The 16,791-nt window shown below is 41.2% G+C and overlaps 1 protein-coding gene across 1 annotated transcript; it reads left to right on the top strand.

Moving 5' to 3' along the window:
- The first annotated feature begins 2,547 nt into the window (after positions 1–2,547).
- On the top strand, positions 2,548–13,721 carry LOC309442676 (astacin-like metalloendopeptidase). The gene is made up of 13 exons (XM_082058755.1): positions 2,548–2,703; positions 2,935–2,959; positions 5,236–5,252; positions 6,029–6,053; positions 7,020–7,091; positions 8,096–8,230; positions 8,869–8,986; positions 9,778–9,956; positions 10,083–10,167; positions 10,555–10,682; positions 11,678–11,793; positions 12,212–12,437; positions 13,426–13,721. Exons 1-13 carry the CDS (start codon positions 2,635–2,637, stop codon positions 13,455–13,457), a joined length of 1,227 nt encoding a protein of 408 aa, XP_081914881.1. The 5' UTR covers positions 2,548–2,634; the 3' UTR covers positions 13,458–13,721.
- The last annotated feature ends 3,070 nt before the right edge of the window (positions 13,722–16,791 follow it).

Genomic DNA, 16,791 nt, shown 5'->3' with positions numbered 1-16,791 from the left:
TTTTGCTGACAGACTTCTTGCAGACTACAACACTGTCCAAATAATTCTTGACATTTTATTGGTGGGTTTGGACACCTGCCAGTCATTGGTCACATTTGCAAAACCTGTGTGGTCCCTACTTTCCACCAGAAACTGGGATATACAGACAGAAAAACTTGAGTCCTGCCAAAGTTTCCCACATAATTTTTTTCTATACGTGCAAAGACAGCTTCTTTTTCCTGAGTCCTAGTTTGGTTCTTAAAGGTTCAAGACAATTCCTGTGGAAGGTTTTTTTGCTGGAGCTACCAGCTTTACTGCATCTGGTAAAACCATGTTCTATTTTTGCAATATCTCAAAAAATTAGGTAATTTTCTGATTAGTGAGAACAGGACTGCTGACAATTCCTCCTCCATGAACACCACACTTAGGAAAACAATCAAATATTGAATATAAACATCAGGTGCAAACCAAAGCTGATAGGATCTTCAGGATAAGTACCAGGCAGGAGTGTCACCACTCCGCCTTGCTCTGTTGTGCGTGCGTGCCAGCTGTAGCATTTACAGCCACATCCTTGATTGTAACAGCAATCTTCCCCGTCATCACTAGCTTTAGCATATGGAAAAGGTGTCAGCATATTAGCACGTTCAGCATAAAATGTGTAGAACCCTTTTTGCCATCCCAGTTACCTCCCTCTTCCCTGAGCACAAGCAGTTTATCAGTCACTCAGGAAGCTGGAGTATTTTTCCATGCTACAAAGGTGCTAAGGTTACCAACCTTCCTAACTTGCTTTTTAACTTTGTTTTATTCCCGCACTATCGCTGATCTCTCTTTTTGCACCTGGACTGGTTTTCCCTGAGGGCAGTCTGACCTTTCCTTTTTCCCTCTAACTCTAATGGAAGCAGATTATATACAAGCCCCATTCTGCAGTGCCTTTTTGGTATGTTTTGGCATACCAAGGCATCTAGCACCACAGGCATCTGTTTTGCCTTTGTATCAAGTGAGAAACCTGGAGAACCCATCTCAGACTGCAGACCAAAGCTGCACAACCTTGCTTCAGCCCAATGAAGAATCTTATCCCTATTAAATCCAAATATGGAAAGAGGCATTTAGCATTGCTTAGAGCAAGCATTTATGTGCACAGAGGACACACCAACTGCCTGTATCAGCAGGATTAGCATGCTGACAATGCCTACTTGATCTTTTTTCTTTCATGGTCACAAGGACCGTGTTACCCTGCTTTTCACTGTCTGGTGCCTAGGGCACACCTTACTTCAGCCAGAGTGCAGGGACAGAAAGGGAAAAAGTCGTCTTTCCCTATGCTGCCTCCCTGTGGGGGTAATGAAAGTTTACCCCTGGACTTTGTCAGTTCAGAGTGTCCTAAAATATTCAGCAGTGTGTGACTGTGAACTGTCCTCCACTGAATGAAGAGTAATCCCCACCAATGCAATCCAGATTACATTTCCATGTAACTTCTAGCCTTGACTGGAGATGATTTGGTGACAAATAGGTGGAAAGCCCTCTGCTGCTTCTTGATTCATTCACCAGCAGGGAAAACTTCTAGAATGTCTTACTCAATGCAGAAAGAAGGAATAACACTGTGAGTGGATTTAAAACTTATTCTGAGGGTACCTGAGCACTGGCAGGGTCTAGAGACAGAATCTGTACCTTCTATAATTCAGTTTCCTTCTCCATGCATGGAGACTGTACTCTAATGCAAAACAAGTGTGTATCAGAGATGAGAAAATTCCCCAGATACAGCACCTTCACCAGGCAGAGCTTTGCTCTGAGAAGAGGTTGTGACAAAAGGTTGCTGCAATAAGGGGCTCTGTGATTGCTGGTTTACCTCCTGTAAGCATTTCTTGCTAGGTCTGCTCACGGCTTCCTACATCCACTTCTGCTGAAGTGCACTTCAGCGAGCAGTAGATCTTTTAATCATTCTCAAAAGGAGCAAGTGCTGCTTATGCTGCTGCTGTGTTTCTTCCCCTCTCTGACTGCTGGGCACAAAGCACCTATAACTGTCAGACTGCCAGAAATTATAGAACACAGAAAACGTTCCTGATGTTGTGAAACATCAGGAAACACAGAGGGGGAAATAAAAATTCCATTTATAGAACCATAATCTGAGAAGATGAAGGATATCTTCTCAGGGAAGACACAGGCATGACCTCACTAGTGATGTGTTGGATGTTCCAAAGCAACATGATCCTGTCATGACCTTCTGTGCTTTCTGTGACATAAAGAAAAAAGTAAACTATCATCTGAAATCTCACCAATACAGTACTCTGGAAAGTTATCCAGGCACAAGGTGGTGTCAGTCAAACTGAACACTTAGGGAAAGATTCTTCCAAGAAACAGAGGAAGCACATGGCAGCACAAGCATGAGGGTGATCCAGGTCTAGAGAGCAGGATGAATGAGAATATGAAGACAAGGGATGCTATAGATCAGAGTGACAGCAATAGCAAAGCACCGGGAGATGCCCAGAGGCCAAACTGGCTGTTGAGGACACAAAAGAAGTTGTTTCCTGCCTGCATCCCCATTGGCTGGTGCAGATTTTTCAGCCCCGGCAGGGCAGGCTCTGCTGGTATATCTAGCCGGCAGCACTCCTGAACGGGCGGAGAAAAAGGCAAGCACTGGTGGTCTCTCAAGGCTGGAGAATGGACCTGAAGATGTTCCCAGTCTTCACTGCATTTCTGCTTCATGCTGCCCTGGGCTTCCCTATTCAGGTGAGAGCAGTTCCATGCAACCATGCTCTGTCTTCTAATTTGCCTGTTTTTCCAGGAAAGAAGCTGCAGAGACCCACTTTGATAATTTCCCACAAGAAAAATATTAGTAATATAATGCTATCTTAAGCCAATCTAACAATTTAGTTCCTCCCTTTAGGCTGATTTTGATGCTATTGTTGCTGCATTTATGAGCTATGGAAAAATAATGCCTTTTACTTATTGATTTTGCAGGAGACCTATGAAAACAGCACAACAAGTAAGTAGGATTTATACTATCTTTTAAAGAAAACTTTTAATTCTTGACTGTGTATCACATACTTTGTTGGTTTGTAACTTGACTTTAGAGCACGTGAAAGCACTGACTCTCAGGTCTTTTGAATGAAGCCACGTTTCTAAATTTGTTATTGGGCTGAATGCAGATGTGTTTTCACACAGATGTGCTTTACACATATTTTGGGGGTATGGTTTGTTAGGTTAATTTAAATGCACTTTTACAGACTTGAAAATAAAATTTTAATATGACATTTTGATACCTTTCAGTTAAGTTAAGTATTTAAAATGCCCACTACTCATTTGCCTCTTTGCCTACCTTGGTGCAGCAGTAAGAGAAAGGGATTTCTGTCATCAGAGAAAGCTTTGCTTTGTGCTGGGAGAGAAAACAAATAGTACAGGGTTAGCTGAACAGCTTTTGTCAGCCCACAAAATAGAAGATCATTGCAGGTCTCCAGAGTTGGGGGTGATGTGTTGTGAGAGGAAGAGGCCTTGGAAAAATTTGCTTGACATAATCAAAGCAAGTAAGTGGCTAACGATAACTGACCAATTCTTATTTTGAGCTGTCATTTATGGCACGGAAGTAAAGGGATGTTGTAAAATTACTGCTCAGTATATTTGAAGCCGACTGACGGACATGATTACTTGAGTAATCAGTTGCTAGGAATCAGAGTTGCCTGGTTATTGGGCCAAACACATAGAATTAATTTTGATTTACCATTGTTACTGCTTTTTGTGCCTTTTGAGACTCCTTTCAGTATTTTTAGTGGAGGGAAAAAGTGAACTGTATCATTTTGAAAACTGTATCAGACCAGACGTTCATTTCATCAAGGACATGGCAGATGCCTTTAGTGGTGTCTCATCTGGGTTTTAAAAAGGGGTCACAGACTTTAGGAATCTGGAGCCTAATTTCCATGACTTTGAGTACAATCAATTAACTTTTGAGAAATCAATTAATGCCTCTTGGGTGCAGGAATTCTGAATATGGTCAACCCATCTCAAAAATGTGCTTTCCCGCAGAATTTTTTTAGATGTCATGGATTTCTCTGGTGCAGCAGGTGGGAACAGACTGAACTTTTCTATAATAAACCACCAGCATTACAGTGGACTTTCATTGCCGTGTAACAGAAGCAACAGTCTGGAAAGCAGACTGAAGCCTTTTTGGCTCAATAAAAGCAATTCTCTTGTGGGTTCTAGAAAGATTCTGAGCAGGAGCAAGTCTCCTCAGCACTTTTGGGCAATAACCACTGTGAAAAGGGAAAGACACTGCAAGGTGTGACAGAGCTTGGCACATCTTCTATTGAAAAAATGTGGTCAAAAAGAAAAGGAACGCAAACCACAAAAGGCTTAGAAATAAGAGATACTTGCATAAGAATTCTCTGTGTCATTGTTGGATAGGAAAAAAATAATGGCTCTAAATTTTGACAAGGAAGAGTGCAATTATTGGTAAACAGGATGAAATTTCAAGAACGGCTTTCAGCATATCCATCATAGTTAAGAACAGGTCAAACGAACTATGGTCAGGAATAACATAGATAAAAACGTTTCTGCCTTAGGGAAAGCAGACAAACTTGATGACCTCTGGAGGTCCTCGCAATTTCTTAATTTTATTATATTATAACAATGAGGTTTCTGGTCAGAAATTTATATATCCGATCAGATTTTCACTTCCATGGTTGTATCTAGAAACAGACATTTGGTAGAAATCAAAAAGTGTCACACTAGAAAGACACCTTGGGACTCAGAATGGTTTCAAGCTGCTCTCAGGTGCATACTGAAGCTAAGATTATTTGTTGCATGCTAAATTATAGCCTTTGTCCATTTATTACTTTACTGTATGACACTGTGAAACCTGAGAGGATTGTTGAGCTGGTTACCCTGCACCTATTGCAGTGAAACCTAGGGACAAAGCTTTCCCCCTCCCCCACTCCCTCCCTTCCCCCCCACCCCAGTTTCCTTTGTCATTTTCCACACTGAAGCTGATAAAATAGTTTGCTGACTCTTAGGTGGTAAATGACCAGGATTGTGTCAGCATGATCTACTCAGCATGATCTACTAGGAACTTTCATAGCTGCTTGTGTAAACATCAATTTAATTTCTGTGCCTATGCGTCAGTTACTGTACCCCATTCCGTCCAAGCAAAGGGACCTGCCAAAAGCATTCCCATGGCTGAGGAGGCCTGTGATACTGAACACTGTGAAGCTGCATTCAGAATCTAACTTCTCCCTTTTGCTTGTCTTTTTTCTTCCTTGCTTTTTGCAGCAACAGAACCTACTGAGGTAAGGACAGCTAAATCTGCTCTTTTGATGACTTTGGGGTTCAGCATTATGGAAAGTGAGGCCAAGGCTCCTGTACTCCACCTGTATCTTCTCACTCTTCTCAGTTCAGCAGTGTAACAGAGTGAGCGGTTACCATCCCTGTTCCATTTATTGCTCCACAATGCCCAGATATAGCCCAGGAAGCTTTTGCTTTCTCTGGGCTCACAGAGAAAACTCAAATCTGTTTTTTATTTATGCAAGGCAAGGGCAATATGGCAAACTGTTTTGCTACAGACATGACCCCCAGAGCTGAGTACCAGCCTCCCAGTTCCCTAGAATCGCAGAATCACAGAATGTAAGGGATTGGAAGGGACTTCAAAAGATCATCTAGTCCAATCCCCCTGCCAGAGCAGGAGCAGTTCCCTAGAAGCCCTTCATTGCTGTTTTGTGAGGTGATACTGGGAAGATTTCATTGGCAATTTCATTGACCTTGCACACCCACTAGCAGGGATGTAAGTAAAACGGGATGATCTGAAACATACTGTGCACTCCAAAATGCATTTCCTGAATCTCCTACACTGATTACCTTTTGGATATCCATATTTGCCAAGATATCAAAGAAGGATATCTCCATACCATGGTACTTCTTTACACATGGCCCAGTATATAAAAGCTTGAGACTGCACTTGTGAAAGATACTTGCAATGGTAGGCTGGACACTTTTGATCCTTTGCATGTTATATTATTTAATATTTATGTTATAGTATAAAGTGTGAAATAATGCATAATTCTTGCAGGTTACTACACAAGAGGATATATATGGTATGTATTATTCCATCTAATTGTAAGTATTTGATAGGATATACTAATAGTTAGCTACCCAGTTACTCCAGAAAATAACACATGCTTAACACAAATTAATCTCAAAGAAGAAATTTTAAATGAATGCACTCACCATAATATTTCATGCAAAGCAGAGTCTCTTGGTCCCGGCCAATTGCTTGAGCTTGCTAAAAACCTCACCTATTACTTTTGCTAAAAATAGCTCTGCTTAAATAATCTTCTGATTTAAGTCTCTTCCAAAGCTTACAGAAAGTGCAGAGGCCATGTGTTCAGGCGTTTCACTGATGTTAAAACTTATTGCATGATGCTCAGACTTCGCTGGTTCTATGTACCTGTAAGGCCTAGGATGCTGGGCCTAGCTGGGGACATGAGTCTGACCATGCATGGAATAGGACTGCAGTTCCAATTTCACTGGTTTCAAGGGGTTTTCAAGGGGTCAGCATGTCCAGCAGCAAGCAGTAGGACTGCTCTTCATCCTTTTTTACTCCTGGTGTCTTATGTTGGGGGTTTGAGTGTGTGGAAGGAAAACTGCTGTCTGAGCACACAGAGGGAGCCATACAGCCATCTGGCCACTTGAGCAGGACAAGACAGGCTTACAGGAGCCAAAGGTCCAGCCCTTGAAATGCAAAGGCTAGGGGAAAAAAAAAAAAAAGAAAACAAAAAATAAGGAGAAGGAGGAGAGAAAGATCGAAAGAGAATGGCTTTTGGGACTGGGTAATTGCCAAAATAACCACAGGTGTCAGAAGATTCACAAGACTGTGTCACTGAGCAAATATCTACACAACTGAACGCCATGCCAGTCCCCAAATAGACTCTGTAAGTTTTACATGCATCACTCTAATCAGGACCCCATCAAACTGAGCTCCTGGAAACTCATCAGGTTAAAAATCAGGATACATATTTTCCCTGGGAATGAGAAACTGATACTCTTGTCTTTCTACTCAGAATCTCCGTTGCCTACAGATACTGACTTTGAGGACGAAGTTGTTTTTAACAGAATTCTGGAAGTTAACAAAGGTAATGCCAGCAAGCCCTGCTGTCTTTGTTGCTTTTTGGGGGTGATGAGGGAGGAACGATGTCTTAGCACAGACTGTGCAAATATTTTTCCCATCTTACAGACAGTCATGTAAGAGGTGCCCAAAGGCAGGCCACAGGGACTACTTTGTGTGGTCTACTGAAGCCCTGTGGCATTTCAAACCTATGGTGTCAATACTGAAGATGATGCCAAGAGTGAAAGCAATTGACTCTCCAAGCAGCTTCTTCAGCTTTAGTTCTTGACATCTCTGCTGTTCTTTGGACATAAATAGAGAAGTTGGATATTTGGATGCTTCACTATTTAACTTCCTTTTTCTTGAATGCAAGCATCACTTGAGTCCAGGCATCACATGGCTTTATGCTACAGACTCCCAGACAATCTATGGTCAGTTCTATGGTCCCTGCTCCAAACTTCTGTTCCTTGATTCTTCCAAACATCCCACTTTCTATCAGCTTGTCTTTCTCACATTTTCCCTTTCATCAGTCATTCAAGAAGCTTTACTACTGTCTGTAGAACTGGACACCAAACATTCCTACAGTTTTCTCTAGATAACACTCACTTCTTTTCAGTTTGCATGCCCTCTTACATGTACTTATTGGCACCTCGAGCCTTTTCCCAGAACCCTTTGTGGGCAGATATCTGATACCATTCATTCAGTGTCATATGATGGGTGAAGAAATAGTACCAAGGTACAACATCCCTCTCACTATTGCAGCTGCTTTCAGTCATTCCCTGTCTTGTCTCAACCCCATCCAACAGAGTTGCAGCTTCCCACCTCTCCTATTAGCTAAGGACACAGCAGCAGAGGTAGGGAAGCGGATAATGTCCGTCTAGCCCAATAGTCAATTTCTCAAACTGTTCAGGAGCAGATGCCTAGGGAAAAATAGAAAAGAAAGATGAGTAGAGAGTGACAGTTTTCCAAGTGTGCTTTGCCAGCACCCAGTAATCTGGCTCAGATTTTTCCATCCTTTCTCCCTCACCACAGCGAGTTCTCAGTACCTGCAAGAAGGTGACATAGTTCCACAAAGAAGTCGCAGTGCCATCAATTGTCGCCAATGCAAATGGCCCCAGTCCAGCAATGGGATTGTTCGTATTCCCTATGTCTTGGATCCAGCTTACGGTGAGTGTAAATGTCTTTTTTTTTTTTTTTTTTTTTTTTAATGGGTATTATCCAATAAGCTTCAGGTATATACCTGCTTCTAGTAGCCACACAAAGAGTTGATTAAATCAGTTCTAAGGATTTACTTGCACTGTGCAAGCACAAATGAATTATAAATTACAAAGACCTGCACAGGAAAAAGAAAAGACGTTAAAATTCCTTGAGAAGTTTGCATCCGTAGTGTTTTGGGTCTGATCTCTTGGTAATTCTGTCTAGTGGTACCTGCCAGAATACCTGCCTTTATAAGGTTCATGCCTGTTGAATGTTCAATGGCCTACTTTTCATTAGCAAAATAGCTTTCCATAGCTGTCTCTAAGTGTACAGTCAGAAAATACATCAACACACCTCTATAATTTAAAACAAGTAGCGGAGAAAATAAGGCTCCCACCTGAATACCTTTGGATAAATATTTGGATAAAGAGGATCTTGTGCTAGGTGATTAATATCTTAAATGAAATTCATTACTGATCAGAAGGCAAGAAAGAGCCTAGGCTAGTGTTTCTGTCCCTCATTTATCTTGTTTTTGAGCTCATGTGAGATTTTAATGACACTTGCCATTGTCCTTGTTTGACCCCCAAAATTAACCCTTTCTTCTCCAGAGGAGAGCCACATAAAGGGGATTCAAGATGCCATGGCAGAATTTGAAACACTGACTTGTATTAATTTTGTGAAGCGCAAGACAGAACGTGACTACCTCAACATTAGATCTGTTGATGGGTGAGTTGAATTATAAATTAACAAGTGATTTCTACATTGTTTTTCGATTCTTCACTATACTCATTCTGTGTGACCTTAGAGAGGAAAGACGAATGGATTTAGAGAAGAAACTTTGTGTTTTATCCCAGTGCCAAGGTGTCCTCCCTGGATACCTTGCTAGTGCAAGGACTCAGCCGTTACATCAGGGACTCACGGTAGACACTGAAGTGAAGCAGATCATGGGAAAGCAGCAATAAGGTGGAAAGAATACCTAAGCTCATGATTTCTTTGTGGTATAATGCACACTTGAGCACAACATATAACAGATGACTGTAGGTCTTATTTGCACAGGCAAAACCAATTTAAATTTATGAAGTAAACAGTTCTCTGAATCACACAGCTGACTGTCAAGGTCAGAAATACAGCTTACGAGAGAATTGCTCAACACCCATTAGCTTGAAAGTGCTATTAATCTTAGCTCCAGCTAATGATGCAGGGTTCGGTATTTCAGAAAAAAAAAAAAAAAAAGTTATTTCTAGGAAGTTAAAGTCACTGTGTACAGAAAGTCAGAACTCAGGAGCCTCCTTGCTATTGAAGCTCTTCCAGGAAGCTTTAGCAATGACCATACTTGGTTGTTTTCTTCATCATGGTCAGTTTTGCCGTTCTGTAGACTCTGATTATTACAGTGGACAGGAAGGGATCCTTCCACGCCCCTGAGACATGTTTGAAGCAAGGTTCTCTGTACTGCCCCTTTGCCTGCCTGACAATAAAAATCCCATAAGTCTTCTGTTGGTGTTCAATGTCTCTTTCAGCTGCTGGTCCTACTATGGGAAAGTAGGAGGTGGACAGACCGTTTCTGTGATGAAAGGAGGCTGCATGTGGAAAGGAATAATTCAGCATGAACTGGACCATGCTCTGGGCTTTTTGCATGAACATTCTCGAAGTGACAGGGATAATCATGTAAAGATCATGTGGGAGTACATCAGTCCATGTAAGTACCTTCGAATTCCTCAATGAGGAAAGTGATGTAAATACATCCTACTATTCCCAGTCCTTCCTTCTTCCCTGGAGGGAGTAGGTAGGAAGCATATTCTAAGTGCAATGTCATATATTACAGCTGACAGATCAGACTTCAGGAAGTTTGAAAACTCCAATAACCTGGGTCTTCCATATGACTATTCCTCAATAATGCACTACGGCCCGTAAGTAGCAGCATGTTATTGCTTTTGTTGGAACTCAAATCTTACATTAATTACTATAGTAACTCTCTCCTAACTACCAGTTTCCCTGCTTCCCCTTCTGAGAAAAACACTGTGAACCCGTTCAGAGAACCATTCTCTAAGAGTAATTGTGTTCTGGCTTTCCATTAAGGAGCCATTCACAACTGAGGTTGGGGGCAAAGGAGGGCATCTTGAGATTGCTTCTTCCTACTGCTGGACATTTTAATCAAACTTATTTGAATAGCACTGTTAGATACAACAACTTGTGTGCAACTCTTGTTCTCCCTTCAAAGCATGCCATTAAAACCTGAAAGAAGTAATTGTACTTAAATAACAAAATTTTTCATGTTTCTTGTTTTTGTTTTTCAGGTACACATTTACTAATACCTCTGGGCAAGCAACTATTGTACCAATTCCTGATGAATCAATACACATTGGACAGAGGCAGGGACTGAGCAACTTGGACGTGGCTAAAATCAACAAACTTTACAATTGCAGTAAGTATCTCAAATCCATCCTTTCGTTTTCTACTCAGATCCTTCACAGAGACATTTGGGTGCACTGCAGAGGCAGCGGTTTCTCATCAAAGACTGTGAGACTGTTCTCCTAAATTTGTGGTAACAATTAGGGTTACTCTGGAAGAGAACCCAAAGCTGAAGCTGAAGGCACATTGTGATTAGTAAGAAAATGCTTTCTGCTTCAAATTAATCAAACACACTGTTGGTATAAGTGGCGGCTGCTGTGCAACTGGCCTAACTGCATACCACATTGTGTGCTTCATTGGAGTAATTCGGTTTCTTACAGCTCGAGAGACAACTATAAACTCCACAAAGAGCCAGACATGTCTGTTCCTCATTGCAGTTTGTATTTAAAACTTGAGACAAACCAAACCAGTTGTAGGCTTCTCTGAACTGGAACAGTTTCCTGATGCCTTGTCCAGTTTTCAAATGTCTAAGTTGACATTCTAGACTTGTATGTATTTTTAACTCTTAAATTTTAGTGCCTGCTAGAATAAATTCTCCCATACAATCAGAGATATTTGTTCAGTAAAACAGAAAAAACATTATGAATAAAGTATCACCCCTTGCACAGAGGAAAGCCCAAGTCCTCCTCCTAAGCTTGGAATCTAAGCATTGCAGGACATCATATTTGCACTTGACTCTTCTAACATAACTTGATTTCCCCACCTCACCAATTGCAGTGAATTGAAACCTCTAACAGTCTTTATAGAGGTGAAGAAAGAGATCCCTTGCAAAATTACAGAGCTAAGCAATAAAAGCTCATTTTTTTTCCACACACTATTTTACTTCCCATTTTGATGCATTATGTGAAAATTAGGATAACACGATTCTTCATTTAACCAAGATGTACCAGCACCTTGAAATGAATCCTGTCAGATCAGAAAATCAAGATCAGTCCATTCAGAAGAGATTGTAAATGAGTGGGAGCTTCCACATGCTTAGTGCTGAAGCAAACTTTGTTTCTTTCTCAGGTCGCTGCAGCACTATTCTGGATGCAGCATCTGGGTTACTGAGATCTGCCAACCACCCAAGGAATTACTCAGATAACACCAACTGTGTCTGGCTCATCCGAACCCGATCCAGAAAGGTAATCAGGTGTTAATAGTGGTCTTGGAATATGGCTGAACTATGTTAAGCATTTTGCACTTTGCCTGCCTACCAGCTGCCAGCTAAGATCTTTTCCATTAGAGAGATTTCAGACTAGTCTCTACTTCTTCTTCATGTCCTTAAGCCAGGCAAAGACAACTGCAGAGTTGCGATTTTGAAAAACATCCATACACTGGGCTTCAGGTTTGCAAAATTAAGACAAAGCAGTCTGAGCATGGGAGCATTCAGTCACAGGCCCATTAGATCTGAACCCTGCAGCTTCAGGGGATGAGGCAAGACTGGGTAAGCAGTTCCAGTTCAGGCCTTGCTACAGTTTGGATTCTGTCTGTTTTAAAGGACACTCCATGAAAGAAGTCACATACATGTCTATTAAAGGCTGGTTTTCTTTTCCTTTACAGATTACTTTGCACTTTCAAGCCTTTGACCTGCAGAGAACCAAAGGCTGTCAGGGTGATTATGTTAAAGTTTATAATGGATCCAGCAAGTCTTCTGCAGTTCTAATGGACAAGACCTGTGGATCGAAGTTACCCAATGATGTAGTTGGTTCTGGTAGTCTTATGCTCGTAGAGTTCGTCACAGATGGTGCTGATACAGCTTCTGGTTTCCAAGCCGTCTTTACCTCTGGTAGGTTTGAAAAAAAGGAAAATGGCAAAGAAAAACGATCTGTGTCAAATCAACAGGTGTTCTACCTTTCTCTTCACATGACATTTGGCAAAACATTGTTTGAGGAACTGATCTCTGCAACAGACATCAGTTCCTACCTTGTTTTTGATACAAAGCATCAGTCCTACACTGGTACTATTTATTCACTGAGGCAGATGGGGCCATGCTCAGGACAAGTAAATAGTGCTATCCAGGTGATCTGCTGTTTGCCTTGTCTTTCAGATATATGCCATTCAAAGCATGCATCATTAAGGGTGTGATCAATTTAATATTACTGCTAGTATTACTGAGAATAAATCCTAATGTAATATTTAAAGATATTGCTTCTCTGAAAAAGATGCAGTTTTTAATTACACAGTTCAGAGGGTGAGACAGATCTATGATGAAAAATGTCACCCAGCCCCATGGCAAGAAGAGAGGTAGTATTTCCATGGTCAGGATCCCTGGAATGTATCCACCTAAAACACATTTTCTTCAGTCCCATTTAATTCATAACTAAGGACACCACTACACAATTAAGTTGCGCAGGCTTCCAAGTTAGCATGTGTCAGCTGGAATAAAAAAATTTCTGTGAGCATATCTAGCTTACAACAACTGTAGTGTAGCTTGCCTTAGCATGAAAAAAAGATCAGCTATGTCATATGATCTTTTATTAGCCATGGAATAAGCACAAGCATACAGAAAGTTTGCATAAATTCACTGAAATGCAGTAACTTAACTGTATACCCAAATCAAAACAGCAATTTTGCATTTTTTCTATGTAGTATCCATTTCTGTCCATTGTATCTATGGAAGGAAAGAGGGGTAAGAAAGCTCCCCATGCCACTTTGATGTTTCATAAACTATAAAATGATCCTAGTTGTCAGATAAAATGTGACTAACATTTACATACTTCAGAGATACAATGGTTTGTTCAGAGAGATCTGATATTCTCTCATTTCATTTACAGAGAAGATTCAAAGAAGAGCTGGCAACAACTGATGTAATGAAGAAGAACCTATTTCGTGACTATTGAAATTATGTGTTTCTTACTTTGCTCCTGTCCTGGTTTGGATCAGTATCAAATTTAATTCTAATAAGAATCTAAGTCTTCATCTTACTGAGAGAGTTTATTCCTCAAGCCATACAAATGTATGAATTCTATACATCCAGCGTGCTACCCTTTTGTCTGCACAATTAAGTTATTACCTCTTTCTATTTAACAATTGAATAAAAAGCTTCATAAAAAATGTTCCTATTTCTGTTTTCCAGTAGTCCTTTCCAGCCATACACATTATGTGGTCTTATACCACTGACATCATCATAGGTCTGGTTAGTTGGCTGAAGAGACCAGCTCAAAACTTTACAAATTCATTTTATGACCTTCACAGTCTTTCACGTCTTAGATGCAGACTCTTTTCCCAGCCTAAAATTCAAACTTCCAAAAATGACATCTCCCTTAACAATCCTGCTATACCCTTAAATTGCAAGAAAGAGGGAGAAGACAAGCATGTTGCCAGTAAAGGACTGGTACTTCTGTTGTGGTTTTCCTTGTACAGCTCCAGTAGGAAGGGGCCAGCTAAGGGTGCTTGTTTACCCACAAGCCATTTTTAGTTCACCAATACAGTTAAACCTATCACAGGACAAAAGGTGGACTAGATAATGCCCCCAGAGTCAGGCAAGCAGCTCAACTCTCTGATCTCACAAGGACAGAGGGCTGTAAGAGTGGTGGAGCTCCTGGAGACTTCGTTTCATAGCCTTTGCCTGCAATCACACTTTTAAAATGACGTCCTCTTGACCATGTCAAGCCTGTAACAGATCTGAGAACTAAATAGGCTGCTATTTTACTCTTGTAGCATAGACAGATAGTATAACATATGACTAACCTGCGTATTTAATACTTGTATATTCAGGACTGAAAAAAAATCAAATACTTTTCCTGTTCTTACTCTGTAACACTAGGAACCTTGGAATTTTTCTCATAGAAATACATTTCTAGAAAAGGACAGTGGGAAATCCATTTGAATCTCAGAGTAAAATTTATACAGCAAATGCCAAATTATTATTTATTTTATTTTCTTAATGTATGCACTAGTAAGACTCAGTTTGCAAGAATTTGCTCAAAGCCCTGTCTGTATTTATACTATTTGATGAATAATCACTCACTTCCTCATGTTAGAAAAATTATAATACCATTGAAAATTGCTTCTTTATCCATAGTGGCTGTTGCAAATGCCTCTGAAGACAGAAATTTTGAGACTGCTTTAGAACAAACATTTCATCAGTTCTTTAGATGCTGCAAAACAGGTTCAGCTCCTGATACATTGTTCTAGTTACTCTCAGCAGTCAAGTGTTGCTATCAATACATCACAAAAGGAGTAGTACTTACGAAATATTGTTAAAAATGCAGTTCTAGAGAATAATATTTGACAGCTGTGATTCCCGATAACCTACAAAACAAAATGGAGGAAATAATAATGCAAAGCCAGAACCTATGGGCAGATCAGTGAGTAGCAACATGCTTTTCTGGAGAGGAATTTCAGGTGGGATTAAGGTGTTCCATAGGGTGATGAAAAGACAGGTTCAGGTGACTTAGGTTCTTGTGCTTCGAGGAGGGATACATCGGATGAGTTTTGTGGAAAAGAGACATGAAATACTTTTGGCAATGACTGAGAATTTAATAAAGCTGTGATCATCTGTGTATTGCTAAAATAATTAAGAGGTGTTTTTTTTTAAGGGAAATTGAAGTAAACTATGTTAAGAAAAAGACAAACGTAATGGACATTAAGATCATTCTCATTCCACTGCAAGAGGAGCCAAGGTTAAACCTCAGCATGTGACCACTCACTAGCCCCCGGGCAACTCTTCACAGATAGCAGCAGCTCAGAGTGTTGTGAGCAGCCCAGGACAGTCACTGATTCCACCTCGCTCGGGTTCCCAGTCATGAACTGGAGGGTACAGGGACAGCAGCACTTAGCAGCCTGTCTGTCTGTATGGAAATGCTTTCTGTTCCAAGGAGATTCACATCCCCTTCCTGTGACCATAAATGTCTCTCATCCCAAGCTCAGCCTGAGGGTAGAAGCCACCCTGTTCACAGGGTTCATATCTCCACCTATTGCTCTATAGCACAAGTGTAACCTTCCTCTCACATAGATGTGGGCTTCTCTCCAGCTGTAGGGACATACACTAGGCTACAGACAGGTCTGTAGGACATCTGATGAGTATCTCAGCCTAGGAACAGCTTCATGAGGCTATTACTGAATGAGTCTGATTGTGGTTCCAAACTCATTGTCAGACATATACACACAAATGCAGTCATGTCTGCATTCTCTTCCTCATCCTTTATCACCTCTAGAAGAAACATTAGATAATGCAGCAACATTATCTTCAGAGACACCAGCAAGGGAGTACTTCAGCAGGGAGAGTAACATCATAAATCACAGCTGGGATTTTCCCAGACCTGTATCCAGGTGTGTGCACAGTCTCCTCTGGGACAATAGTGGGTATCTGCCTCATGCAGTTCTAGTCTAGATGCTATTTCAGCAGGACAGAGCACCAGACATATTGTGAGGGTCCCTTGCAGGTTTATGTTCCTTTGGTGCTGCCCAGGGGGTGAAGCTGGGAATTCTGCTTCCTGTGCTAGATCAAATCCACTTTGAGCATTTGGAAACCTTCATATGCACAAGGTCCCCCAGGGATGTGGCAGAACATATTTTTTAGGACACCAGCTCTTCCCCCAAACTACATCCATAGCAATCCAGCCAGGCCAGTCCTTGTGGAGATATTCTTAACAGAAATACAAAGATCGGCAGGAATGCTGTAGGGATGGAAATGTGCACGTGTGAGAAAGCACTGGAAGAAGCAGCAGAACAGGGGTTACAAGAACAGCCTGTATTGATAACAAGGGACATCATTCCCATGACACTTCTCCCATGACACCGGACCTGAGAGGATCATGGAGGAATGCATTGTTTATGGCATGACCACGGGGTCTGTACTCCATTCAGGCAACAGCACAATGACTCGTCAGTGCAAGATCCTGCACTCACATGCCAGCAAGTCTGCAGCTACTAAATGTTCAATTTCTTTTTCCTCTGTTACCCCAGCAAGAAAACAGACATACCCCTCCAACACTGACAAACCGTTTGCTTGAACACAAGGGATTCTTCTACGGGGAGGTGCAAGGCTGCAGTTCCCATGCTTATTTCAGCAGTATAATTCCCCCTCAGGGTCTGAACTTTTCACTGTGCACCGTGCAGACATGGGAGAACTACACTGTCACCTCAAACCCCAGGCACCCATTGGCGTCTTTGCGTTCAGAGTCCTGAGGCACATG

This window comes from Streptopelia decaocto (assembly GCF_964273445.1).
Source record: "Streptopelia decaocto genome assembly, chromosome: 7".
In the NCBI taxonomy this organism is placed as follows: Eukaryota; Metazoa; Chordata; class Aves; order Columbiformes; family Columbidae; genus Streptopelia; species Streptopelia decaocto.
The sequence above is the reverse complement of the archived record's forward strand: the minus strand, read 5'-3'. Positions and strand labels throughout refer to the sequence as shown.

Excerpts from the sequence above, each read along its gene's own strand:
- LOC309442676 (XM_082058755.1), top strand. The coding sequence starts at position 2,635 with ATGGACCTGAAGATGTTCCCAGTCTTCACTGCATTTCTGCTTCATGCT. Across the intron at positions 6,054-7,019 it reads TACACAAGAGGATATATATG|AATCTCCGTTGCCTACAGAT; the intron begins GTATGTATTATT and ends CTTTCTACTCAG. Across the intron at positions 7,092-8,095 it reads AATTCTGGAAGTTAACAAAG|CGAGTTCTCAGTACCTGCAA; the intron begins GTAATGCCAGCA and ends CCCTCACCACAG.